The following is a 12,656-nucleotide window of genomic DNA, read 5'->3' as shown; positions in this document are numbered from 1 at the left end:
GCTCTAGCTGCCAGCTGTGGGGACAGGTCCAGGGCCAGCACTGTCTTCTGGGTCACCATGGGTAGAGCTCCTTTAGAAGTGCTATAAAAAGAGGGGATATTCAACCTTCTGGGAGCAGTGAGGATTATTATCCAGTGTCATAACCACCAGCTTGCGATGCAGTTTCAACAGTGGTGAAAGTCACCCATCAAAACCAGGCAGACCCTACCCCCACCCTTAAAACCCACCACGTCTTTATTTGGAAGTTTTAGATGGATCACAATTTTCTTTACTGTGACAATTATTTTGTTACTCTCATGAACATTCACACTCTAGTCGCATCATTACATGCATTTCCTCACAAGAAAATAATAAGGAAACAACTTCTGTTTAAATGTCTGTGTTATATAGTTTCTAAAGCTTGCTGCCCCCCAAAGTCCTGTTTCAAAGGTTATGGAGTTAATAAGACCTTTTGTCCTGTTTACAATACTTGGCATAAACATGCCACACAACAAAGAAGAGAGATTTAAATGTTATTAAGCTGACCTTACCTTTATTGCTACACCACAGCAAAAAAAAAAAAAATTGTATAAATGCTGTGAACTGCAATTGTTTTGCAAGCTAGAAGCTTGAAAGACAAATATGTTCTCATCCCTCCATCTCTCCTCAACCTAAAAGACATGTAAAAGGAGAAGCTACGCATATTAAGACCTCTTGCATTGGGAATTTCAAAGAAACGCTATTTGTGAAACTATTTCCATTTCCTAGGTGTCAAAGTTTATCTGAGTTTCAACATCACAAACTGAGGAAAAAGCTAGTAAAGACAGAATTAAAGTGAGTGTTTGTATACATGACAGATATACCCAATATAAACAATCTTTTGTCAGGAAAGCAATATATTAGGATGACAATAAGATACTGAGTAGTGTGGAGGTGTCTTCACCAGTCTCATGTTTCAGTTCCTTAGTCCTAAAATGGGTTTCCTTGAGCATGTGGCAGGAAAAGAAGGATATGGCCTATGGTACCCAGGAACAGGCTAAATTAATCACTTGCTTTGCAGGTGGGCTCCCTTGAGCAAGCAATGCTGGATGCACTGGTGTTGGACAGAGTGGATTTTGTGAAATTACTCATAGAAAATGGAGTAAGCATGCATCGTTTTCTCACCATCTCCCGACTAGAGGAATTGTACAATACGGTAGGGCCAACATAAGGCAAATTTTCTCTCTCTGTATTCATTGTTCTACCTCCCACTCATATGACAAGGCAGGCAACATCTGATGCAGAATACTTTTCTTCATGTGAGAAGTCCATGTTGTCTCTTAGCTTTGTCTCTCACGTAATGGAACTCAGTGTCTCTTGCCCACATTATCTGTTGTATGTACTTCATGAACTTGAATTAGACCTCGCACCATATTGACTTCTTTCTGGTCATTGTAATTCCAGTAGGGTGGACCTCAGATTTAGGCAGGTTGCATTGGCTGGAAGACAGTAGTTAGCAAGCTGGGACCTGTATGACTGTGATACTTGACTGCAGAGGATATAACCCCCTGTGGTTCCAGAAATCATGCCAGTGTTAATCAAACTCAGACACTAGAAAACAAAAGCAAACTTACTGGGATAATGTTCTGACTTTATCAGAAACATTTCATATTTCATTTCACCTATAAACATGATGATTTCAGGAGGGCCAAGAGCCTTTACAGTAAAGGACTTCCCTGTGTCTTTGTAGAATGTTCCAAAAATTAGTTTTGACTTTTAAAAACCCATTTCTAAGTTTTATCTCTGCTCTTGAGATAAAAACAAAGCTGAAAAGGTTCGAATTGCTTCTGAGACCTCAACTCAAGGGCAATTTCTGACATTCAGATCATAATTGCTTACTGAGAGAAATCAAAGAGTTTAAATTGACACAGTGACATGGAAAAAACTCCTTGAGTGTTGCCTAATTCTTAGGATTGTGAGTTCTGCTCATGGGAAGGAGGTTGTGGTACAGTGCATAGGCCTTTTCAAAATATTTTGATTTGCCAGTACTTTTCAAAGCCCTGCCACTGTAAGCTGCACAATGGGCTGTTAACCAGAAATGTTTTTTATTGATGATAACCAAAAGTCAGTCTTTCAAAAATATCAAATCTGAGAATAATTCATTAAATTGATGCAAAATGTGGAGGAACAGGGAACTATGCCAACTTACAGCCCATCATCTCATCCAATCTTTAATTATCTTAAAATTTGTCAATCAGCTAACATGTATGTTCTAAGAATAGAAAGCCTTTGTGCCTTCTTGTAAAAGATGAACACTGTAGCTCTTACAACAAAGTGTTTCTACAATAAGTAAATTTGAGGAAAGTTCAACATCTGAAATAAGATTGTTTAGAATAAATTTATATAGTGACTCGTCTATGATCATTGTCAATAGATCAGTGAGGCCCCCCATTAGAGTCTCTGAAAATACCAGGAATGGTCAAAAATGCAACCGAAGTGAATGTATTTCTCCACACAATATACAATTAAAATTGTGGGAGTCATTCCTGCTCTTGGCCAGGAGCTCACTGAACCTCCAGTGGTGGAAGAGGAGATTCTGAGTGCAGGAAGCCTGGTGCCTGACCTACTGTTCTTCCTTCCACTCCTTCACAGAAGCTCTACACATAGTTCAAGAGACTAAGCCTGCTTCAGAGGAGTGTAGTTTTGAGGCAATATGGCAGTTCTTGTGGTGTTCTTACAAAGAAGTCAAGTGAAATACTGCTCTTGTAACTGATTTTTCAAATTCAATTAAAAATTGATTGCAGCATATTCAAAGTGTTCTCAGTTGTCTGGTTTTTAAACTACTAAACTGAGGCAGCCTTTTTAGTATTCAGATGTTCATGGCCTTTGGACAGTCCAAAACTATTTTATTTTTCTGTATTTGTCCTTTGCAGAGACATGGACCATCCAACACTCTGTATCATCTAGTCAGGGATGTCAAAAAGGTAAGAGTCCAGTAGACGGTAGGTTGGAGATAATGTGATGATTGCTTTTTGTAGCTAGATACAATCTCTGTATTGCATGAGCTTTCAGCGAGAACCTTCTCCTTCCCCTGCTGTTACAGAATGTCTTGTTTGTATGTATGTACTGAATATTAACTTTTTCCATACAGTGCACAATTAGCAAGTTATTGGGCTTGCTTTTGCTGTGATTTTAGATGCTTGGATTATAGTGCTTCTGCTAGCAAAATAGTAGGCTATTATATTCCCTGTGGATTTATGCTGTTATCTGTATTCTTCCATACCTGCAACTATCATCAGTGCTAATCTCTGTGTTGTTAATTACCTTCTGAGTCTGTGAAATAGCTGTTACCCTTGTGCTGGATCCTAGTTTGTTGAAATGGTTCTTTGTTCTGTGTTGTGTGGTATGATGTAGCCAACTTCCTGAGAGCATAGTGAAAGAGATAGCACAAATCTCCTCTGCCCCCTTATCAAGTTAATTTTGAGCATCTTGAATTATATAAAGAGCCATTAGAACTGTAGGTCAGAAACGTAGGAAGGTAGAGTGACAGGGAGACTCCAAATATCTTCAGATATTTGTTGCACAGTATTGAAAGCATCAGCAACAAATGAAAATCTCTCATCCTTTCAATATATGGATCAAGTAAGGAGACTGACCTGCAACTGACCTCATCAGTCTGAATATTCTGTGAGCACATGCAAATTGCAGTCTTACTTATTACGTAACAAAAACCTCAAGCCCAGCATGTTTGAGAAAGCAGATTTCAGTGAGAATAGTTTAAGAGAAGACAGAAAGAGGAATGGAGAATTTTTGCAAGAGTACAGATTTTGGTAATTTCTTCTATCACTTACAGCTGAGCAGAACTCAAAGAAAATAGGGAAGGGGAATGGCAATGCTTGTAAAATCATTTTTCTATGAAATAATGCTACAGAATAATTAGTAGTGACATTTAGGGAGGTTCTGATGTTTTTCTTCGGTGTGTTACATGGCAGTGCTGCTGTTCACTTACATGTAGTATTTTCAGTGACATCGGCAGCTCTCTAGGAGAAATGTGTCAGCTCACCAGAGTCCTAGACCTGAGCAGTCAGATCCCTCACCAGGCAACCAAGCTATAAATCTGTCAGCAGTATGACACCAGTTTAAACGAAAACACCTTCTTGAAAATAACTTCTAAATGGGCATCACTATTTTAGTCAGTTAAGTCACCCACTGTGCATGAAAACCAGACCAAGCTTCTGATGCTAATTTTTTAATATTATATTTATATATTGAAGCCAATTAACTAATTTGTCAGATTTAATTACAGTATCGCAGTATAGAAATACAAGAAGTGTGCTGTGTCACCTTGAGACAGCGCTTAAAGGTCATTCATGCTACATGCCTGTTACTCTTGCATATCAGTTTTAAAATCTGCACTATACACAGAAGTGTATGCTATAGATGTTATTTGCATCTAAGTCATAATAAATTTTCAAATAGAAAATGAATGCTTACAAAATTATAGAAGTATTATTTAAGGTACTGCTATTGTATTATATTGTTATAAAAATTAGTGCAAGGTTTTTTACTTTGAATGACGGCCCTGTCTGCTGAGTCCTGCAAAGAAATTGCACTGAGTTGCACAACAGAAGTTACATTTCCACATCCTGTTTGCAACCACACCTGTGCACATACATATAAACACACACACATGCACACACACACACCACTCTGTCTTCTTTGGATGTCCACATCCAAATTGCTGTGAATACTGCTAACCTTGGCAGCAACTTGCAGAGGCCTGTAGAAAAACTTCTAAAGAATTTTCTGTAATCAGAGGGTTTACATTTTGAATGTATAATAAAGCAAATTACTTTTTTTTTTTCTCCATTTTGGAGAGAACTGAGTACAACTTGCTTTTTGATCCTCACAGTTCCATGACTATATACAAGGAGATAGCTGCCCGTATCATTTGTGTCATGACTTTTGTGACATCATCTGCAAGGGACAAAGAATTTAACCTATGGGTTGGTTGTTTTCTTCACTGTGGGAACCGATGTACTCAGAGAAATAAGCGCTGGTGGTTCCTGAAATCCATTTTGTAAGTAGAGGTTGCCCTCTACAGGTTGATTTAAAACAGGAAAACTCATTCCTTGACTGGAAGGAAGGTAAAGAGTATTGGAAATTAATAGATATATTCTTTATCTAATACAAAAGTGGCCCATAATAAACATATCTTGTTCTTACTGTGGGTTGACACTTTTTTTTCAAAGTCATTTATTTGAACTGCCTCTGAATATCTGCAGTTTCAGAGAACTAGCAGAAGTTATACAGAATTTTGAAATTTCCTCTGAATGCAAATTTGGAGATTTTATCCACCAAAAATAAAAATGCCCATGAACTGAAATAAAATATTATGATTTATTAATTATATTTTAAATTTAAAGTTTCACCAGGAGGAGAATAATATATAAGCACTAAAAAGTTTGTCTCAGCATTAGAAAGTTAATTTAATCTTTCACATCCCTAAAACTAAGCTTCTCCTCTGTCCTTCCTGACTACCCTAGCTGTTCAAGAATTAACCCTTCCAAATTTTTGCTGTTCTTGGAAGTGTTCTGACCTATTTGCACCACTGAGATTTTTTTACATTCAGCTCACCATTACTGGGATCATTCAATGAGTTTGCTGGTAAAGCAAACACTTCGGTACCTGCACAGCCCATTCAATAAGGCTAGTCCAACTGGCTTTACTAGGGCTTTTTAATCTTGGAAAAGTAATTCTGTGTTTGTTAGCATGGAGCCATACTTAAAAGTATATCTGAATAAAATGTGTATTTCTGCTGTGATTTTATGAGAGTTCTGTAGTAAGGTGCTTCAGGTATTCTGCAGTAAGCAGATTTAGGCTCATCTTTCTTTGAAGTTACTGTACTGAAAAAACTGTATTTACATCCCTCTGTGAAATCTTAGAAATCATAGCAACTATATTAAGAACATTACATTATAGCACATAATACAACCTGAGACCCATTGTGCTTTCTTAATTGCTCAGTAATACATGTAGTGGGTTTGGTGGGGTTTTTTTTTTGTTTGGTTGGTTGGGTTTTTTTTTGTTTGTTTGGTTGGTTTTTTGAGTTAATAACTTCAAAACATTCAGTTTTATTGTCTTACAGCTGAAGAACTACAGCTCTGCTCTGGTTACTTCCACTTCTGCCAGTGCCTTGTTCTGGTGAAATGCCTTAAACATTCTGAACATTGGAGAACATCTTAGAAAACAAACAAATGTAATAGGGTTTAATTTTTTTATTTATTTTGAATTTTCATAAAACTGTTGAGAACACAAATGGCTGTGTTCAAACAAGCTAGTCACATATGCTAACCATAGAGCTCTTTGCCCCATCACACTGGCCAAGATTAGGAAGAGGGGAGAAGTGTTGCCAAAGGACAGCACTTAGATGTAGTTGGCAGCTCAACTTTTGCCGCTACATTTCCTTGATCTTCCATCCCTTTGAATTCCAGCCCATTGTCAGTGCCAGTGCACCACAGTGCTGCTTTCCCTTTGCATCCTCAGCCTTTCAGCATGCTGCCAGTGCCTTGCAGGGACTGAAATAAGCTTTTCTCTTCCTGGCTGCAGTAGATGAGGAAGGAGAATCTTTGCATCCATTCCATCTCTTCTGCACAGCCATGTGCCATCTGCTTTCCATTAGTGCCTCTCCATTCTAAATCTAATAAGCAAATCGGCAGAGAAGCCAGGGAGGCATGCAGATATTTCCAACAAGACAAGGCAGTCATAAAATTGTTCCACGTGAATTATTAACCTTCTTTTGATGATCACGTATTAACAGCTGCAGGCTAACTGTAATCTGTGCTGTCTATCGTTACAAAAAATGTTATTATTTTGTTAAAGTGGAATGACTATTTTTTTATCCAAAAATCACAATTTTGTAGTCCTTCTGCAATGTTGACTGTACAAGTTAATTTTTTTTACTAGAGTTATTTTCTCATTTTTCCGAAGCTGCCACTCACGATTCATAGAAGGATAACTTACCTCTCTTTCCACCTTTAATTTGTAGCCATTTTTCTTACACAGTGACATATAGGACAGAATTGTAAATCTGCAGAGCCCTTAATGAGATCTGCAGATCTGGGTGACCTATTCACAGTTTTCTAAGTCATCGCTTCTTTGCTGATGGGGAACTGCTTGCTGGACTATGAACTGTTGTCCAAATAATTCAGCAGTGACTTAGAGAAGAAGGGAAATTTTACCTGGAGGCATTCCCTTCCTGTTAGCTTTCTTCTGAAACTGGATGAAAGTTTCCCTTGCAGAGCTTCCACAGGAAAGCGTAAGAGCAGACAGGGTTTTATTCTGCCACCAGAGAGCCCCAGGAGCATTTTGCCTGCCAGGTGTCTTGTCAGACTTACTGTTACTGGAGAACAGAAATGTCCACTTGATTCAGAAGCAGACTCAGGCCAAGAAGCAGAAAGAGGCAATCTGTTATTGAGGTATTTTTCATAGATTAGCAAACCATGTATATGTGACAACTTTTGCCTTTAGTGTTGTTGTTTCCAGGCTTGACTGTAAAAAGAGGGATAATTATAAGCAAGAGAATTCACAGAGTGAGAGCAATAAGATATAGATACATTTACAGTTTATTTTTCCTTTAAAAAAAGATATGCATGCCCAAGGATATTCACATTTTATTTAACTGATGAGTAAGCAGATAAACATATTTTGCAGGATCCTGCTAATGACCCTTGCCACAATCATGATTCTTCTTTATAGGATATAATCTCCCATGCACTGCTGAAAATTAGGTAGTAAGGTTACTGTGCTTGGAGGAGTTTCCAATAAAATATCCTGGGATTTCAAGGAGGGCTCATCTAAGAAAATTGCTAGGCATATATTTTTCTTCTCAACCAAAACCCTAAGGAATTAAACACAAATGTTTTGCTTATTCCAATTTTCATACTTACTTTCATATATACAGATGCTTTTCTTGCAATAACTGTGAAATTTAAGCATAGATATTAGTCTATTTGTACATAAATCCCAGAACAAATGTGTAATTCCTCTAGAGTAGATAACAAGTCTCTTCTCCTCCATCTTTTCTTTCCTGAAATATGGAGGATGGGAAGATCACATGCAAGAGCTGCTTTCTTGTGAACAATCAATAGCACATGATGTCACTTCACAGTGGCTCAGCAGTGCAGAGGAGGAAATGCAAGGAGATGCCAGCAGAGACAAGAGATGCCAGGACAAGAGATGTGATGCACAGATGGTGCAGCAGAGGTGCTGTCTGACAAGACTAGAGTTCAGCAACTGTGCCTGACCTTTCCAGTGCGCTGATCCTCATGCTTTTTGTTCTGCAGTCTTGTTCCTTGTTTCCCCAGCTGAAGACTATGAGTACTGTGTACTGACGCTATCTTCTGTTACTACAAGTTCTTCACCTTCTTATTTAACTTATGTCTTCTTTCCAAGCGAGAATATCCAGGTTTCGGTTGGATCTATTTTAAGGTGAATTAATTAACCAGCATAATAATACATTCCTGTTTTTAACTATTTTATTCTAACATCATTATAAAGTGCATTTAAAAATGACAACAATAATCATCTCTTCCTCCCCCCCGATCCTTCTTATTTTCATTGCAGGGAAATTTACCTCCTGATTATCGAATAAGCCTGATTGATATTGGTTTGGTGATAGAGTACCTGATGGGAGGAGCATATCGCTGCAATTACACCAGAAAGCGATTCAGAACACTGTACCACAATTTATTTGGGCCCAAGAGGGTAAGAAGCAATTTTTTCTCATCTGTATGACTGCACCCATTGATAGCATTTGCTGTAGTTTCTTGGCTGGTTCCAGGCTTAGGAGGATATCCACATGCAGGCACTATTCTATCTACAGATGGATTTTCATTATTTACTTATTTCACTGCAATGCACTGCAATCAGTCAGATTTTTTAACAGGTTTAATAAAATAAAAATTGGGTTGGTGTGTTCTGCTGCCTTGTTGAGACCAGGGTATAAGGTGAACTCTTCTACCTTTGTCCAAATGCTGCATCTACAGCATTTGAAAGACTCAGATATTTTTTGTTCAGTACTGCAGTACGCCTGAGTTAGAAAACTTGTGTTTTGATAGATACATGTACTATCTCAGGACTTATCCTCTTGACTGTGGCCTGAAGCTATGAGGGCAGAGAAACACATTACTCAAAACAGGCTTTACTGCCTGCATGTCAAGATCAGTCAAGACAGTGGGTTCATGGCAAAAATACCATTCTGCATTTTTTGAATTTTCTTGTTTGATAGATTTCAATAGTGTAAATCCAAAGTAAATTCATTATCTTTCTAAAACATCAAAGGTATTTGTTGTCATCCATAATGCCACTGACACAATTCAACTTGAAGCAAAGTGCAATTAACTGTTGCCAGTAACATTTGCAGTTCTTAACCTAATTTTGCCTCACATTTTCATGTCATGCTTCAGTCCAGAATTTAGCAACACACACCAGTAAATACTGTCCTAAGACACTATGAAGAACAACAGCTCTGTGAAACACTTGCAGCCAAACACATGAGAAGAGTGTGGTTTGTTTTTGTCTCACATTTTCATACTTCACTTTTGGGAGGAAGGGTAGTAATTGTAGCTGCTGGGAGAGACTTCCATATTCCATCAACATAATTATTTCAGTAGAAAATTATTTCACAGACACTGGCACAACACATAGACGAGCTTCATAACAGTCAGTAGAGGTGTGCAAATGACCAAAATACTGAAGCTCTCCAGAGAAATTCGCTCGTGACAGTGACTTAGCAGTAATTCCTGTCTCCTTTTCACTAGAACAGCCCCCAGACTGATGGAATTTACATTAGAATCCATGTGTATGTTTTTTGTTGTTCACTTTGGTGAAATAGAGTCAAACTCAAGATAAACACATATATGTAATTATTTATTTATATGCATGGAGTATATTAAACAATATTTCATTATATTGAGAGCATTTTATTATGCTATAATATATATATATGTGCTGTGCGTTATATACTGTATATTATATATTATACATTATGTGTTACACACTCAAGTATGTATGTATACAGATACAGTTGTAACTTTTCTTCACCCTTTTGGGAGAAATAACATTTTTTTAACTTTTTCATACAGCCAAAAGCCCTGAAACTGTTGGGAATGGAGGTAGGTGACCTGTGATAAATCTTAATGTATTTTCCTTCTTTTATAAATCTAAACTAAATCAAGATAATTTTTAGGTACGCTGTAATGAAGGCACAATAGTTTTTAAATTGTGAGGGAGATTTGTGCCACACTGGTTGTGTTTTTCATCTGGATTACTTGCTTATGCAAGCCTCAGATTTAGAAATATTCCTTAAAAGAACTAGAGAAGGTGGACAGAAGAAAAGAAGGCACTGCCCCCTCTGTGAATCAGATTTCTTCTGGTAAAGATTAAACAAACTGTTACAATCTGTGAGCCTATGCCAGTTTTAGTCAGATCGCTGCATAGCTTAAAAAGGATTTCAGAATGGTTGAATGAGACAGCAGTCTGTACGCAGGCCAAATTTTCATCAGTTCTGTTGACAGTTATGGCTACCTGATAGTTCATAGATTGTGGTATTTTGCTATTTGTTTGATTATTTTGTACTACAATTTTCATTTTGCTATCTGCAGGTGTGGCATGAAGTACGTCAGCTTGTCTGATAAAAACTGCCTAAAATCATAGTCATAGAATGGCTTAGATTGGAAGGTGCCTTAAAGATCACTTGCTTCCAAACCCCTGCCATGGGCAGGGCTTCAATCCACCAGCTCAGGCTACCCAGGGCACCATCCAGTCTGGCCTTGAACACCTCTAGGGATGGGGCATCAACAACTTCTCTGGGCAGCCTGTGCCAGTGCCTCACCACTCTCTGAGTAATGAAATTCTTCTGAACTGCTAACCCAATTTTCCCTTCTTTTAGTTCAAAATCATTCTCCCTTGTCCTATTGCTTTTGTACAGTGTAAAATCTCTCTCCCTTCCTGCTTAAAACCTCCCTTCAAGTACTGGAAGTCTGCAGTGAGGTCTCCCCAGAAGTTTCACTTCTCCAAGCTAAACAAGCCCTATTTCCTCAAACTTCTCTGATAAGAGAGGTGCTCCAAGGTCTCTGATTATCCTTGTGGCCCTCCTCTGGTCCCCCTCCATGGGCTCCACATCATTCTAGTGTCGGGATCTCCAAGCCTGGATGAAGTAATCCAGATGGAGCCTCACAAGGGCAGAGCAGAGGAGGATAATGAACTGCCATCACCCTACTGGCCACCTATCTTTTGATGCAGTCCAGGATGCAATTGGCTTGCCAGGGTGCAAGTGCACACTGCTGGCTCACATCACCCTCAAATCCTTCTTCACACAGCAGCTCTTAAGGAGTTCTGCCAGCCTGTAGACATACATATCTCGGAATACCCCAACCAATGCGCAATACCCTGCACTTGGCCTTTTTGAACCTCATTAGGTGAATATGAAACCACTTCTCAAACCTGCCAAGCTTCCTCTGGATGGCATTCCTTCCTTCTGCTGAATCAACTGCACCACTCTGCTTGGTGTCACCAGCAAATTTACTGAGGGTACACTCAATCTGTTCAAGTCATTAATAAAGATGTTGAAGATTTCAGTCCCAAGACAAAGCATTGGGGAGCACCACTTGTGACCAGTCTACGCCTGGGCATAGAGCCACAACCTTCTGTCTACAGCCATCCAACAAATTCTTTATCCACTGAATGGTTGAATTTGGCTAAAATGTGCTGGAAACAAAAGCGTAATATCTAGTTGTGAAAACAATGTAGAACTGGAGAAGGAAGGGGTAATAGAAGTAATAGAAGTACAAAATGGGAGTTTAGTGAGGTGACTGAGTTTACTGAGAAGATGAAGTGAGAAAGTACTAGGAATAAGTAGGAAGTTTTAAGAAGATGAGGACATCCCTTGGATATGTGTTGTCCATACGAGGAACAGGGTGGATGCATTATAATGTAATTGAAGTGAATGCTTAACTTTATTTTGATAGTGGCTATTTCAGAATGTCTCTGGGCATTGTTCAATTATGTTTTTTGTTCTCAGGAGGAAAGAGCAATTCAGAGTCCAAAGTTATTTTTCCCTGTGCTTAGGTATAGGATTATTGGATTCTTAATTACTGTGCATGTACCCATTCTATAGTCATTGTTTTATGGTGTTAAATATTTTATCCAAAAAAAAAAAAAAAGATTGCACTGCAAGTAATATATTTGACATCTCTTATATTGACTCCAAAATACTGTGTGCATAGATTGAATTCTTGCCCTGAAAAAAAAACTTTCTCTGCAATTCTCACAGGATGATGTCCCCTTACGACGAGGAAGGAAAACAACAAAGAAAAGAGAAGAAGAAGTTGATATTGATTTGGATGACCCTGAGATAAATCATTTTCCCTTTCCATTCCACGAGCTTATGGTGTGGGCTGTGCTTATGAAGCGACAGAAGATGGCCCTCTTCTTTTGGCAGCATGGAGAGGAGGCTATGGCTAAAGCACTGGTGGCCTGCAAGCTCTGCAAAGCCATGGCCCATGAAGCATCAGAAAATGACATGGTGGATGATATATCCCAAGAGCTGAACCATAATTCCAGGTATATTTTCTTCCATGGACACTTTTGAGTTGAAAAAAAAATACAATAAATAAAACTAAAGTGAGAGGCTGCTG

The 12,656-nt window shown here is 38.5% G+C and overlaps 1 protein-coding gene across 1 annotated transcript in view; it reads left to right on the top strand.

Annotated features, from left to right (window-relative positions):
• Window positions 1-12,656, top strand: part of LOC136054268 (transient receptor potential cation channel subfamily M member 3) — a 412,018-nt gene that overhangs the window by 356,327 nt on the left and 43,035 nt on the right. The window contains exons 11-16 of the mRNA XM_065745453.1: window positions 1,040-1,174; window positions 2,892-2,942; window positions 8,413-8,448; window positions 8,584-8,724; window positions 10,104-10,133; window positions 12,293-12,582. Of these exons, the coding sequence (XP_065601525.1) occupies window positions 1,040-1,174; window positions 2,892-2,942; window positions 8,413-8,448; window positions 8,584-8,724; window positions 10,104-10,133; window positions 12,293-12,582 (683 nt within the window). The remainder of the gene's footprint in view (window positions 1-1,039; window positions 1,175-2,891; window positions 2,943-8,412; window positions 8,449-8,583; window positions 8,725-10,103; window positions 10,134-12,292; window positions 12,583-12,656) is intronic.

The sequence above is a fragment of the Cyrtonyx montezumae genome, unplaced genomic scaffold (assembly GCF_038088225.1).
Source record: "Cyrtonyx montezumae isolate F1298 unplaced genomic scaffold, pur_monq_1.0 scaffold_36, whole genome shotgun sequence".
Taxonomy (NCBI): Eukaryota; Metazoa; Chordata; class Aves; order Galliformes; family Odontophoridae; genus Cyrtonyx; species Cyrtonyx montezumae.
The sequence above is the reverse complement of the archived record's forward strand: the minus strand, read 5'-3'. Positions and strand labels throughout refer to the sequence as shown.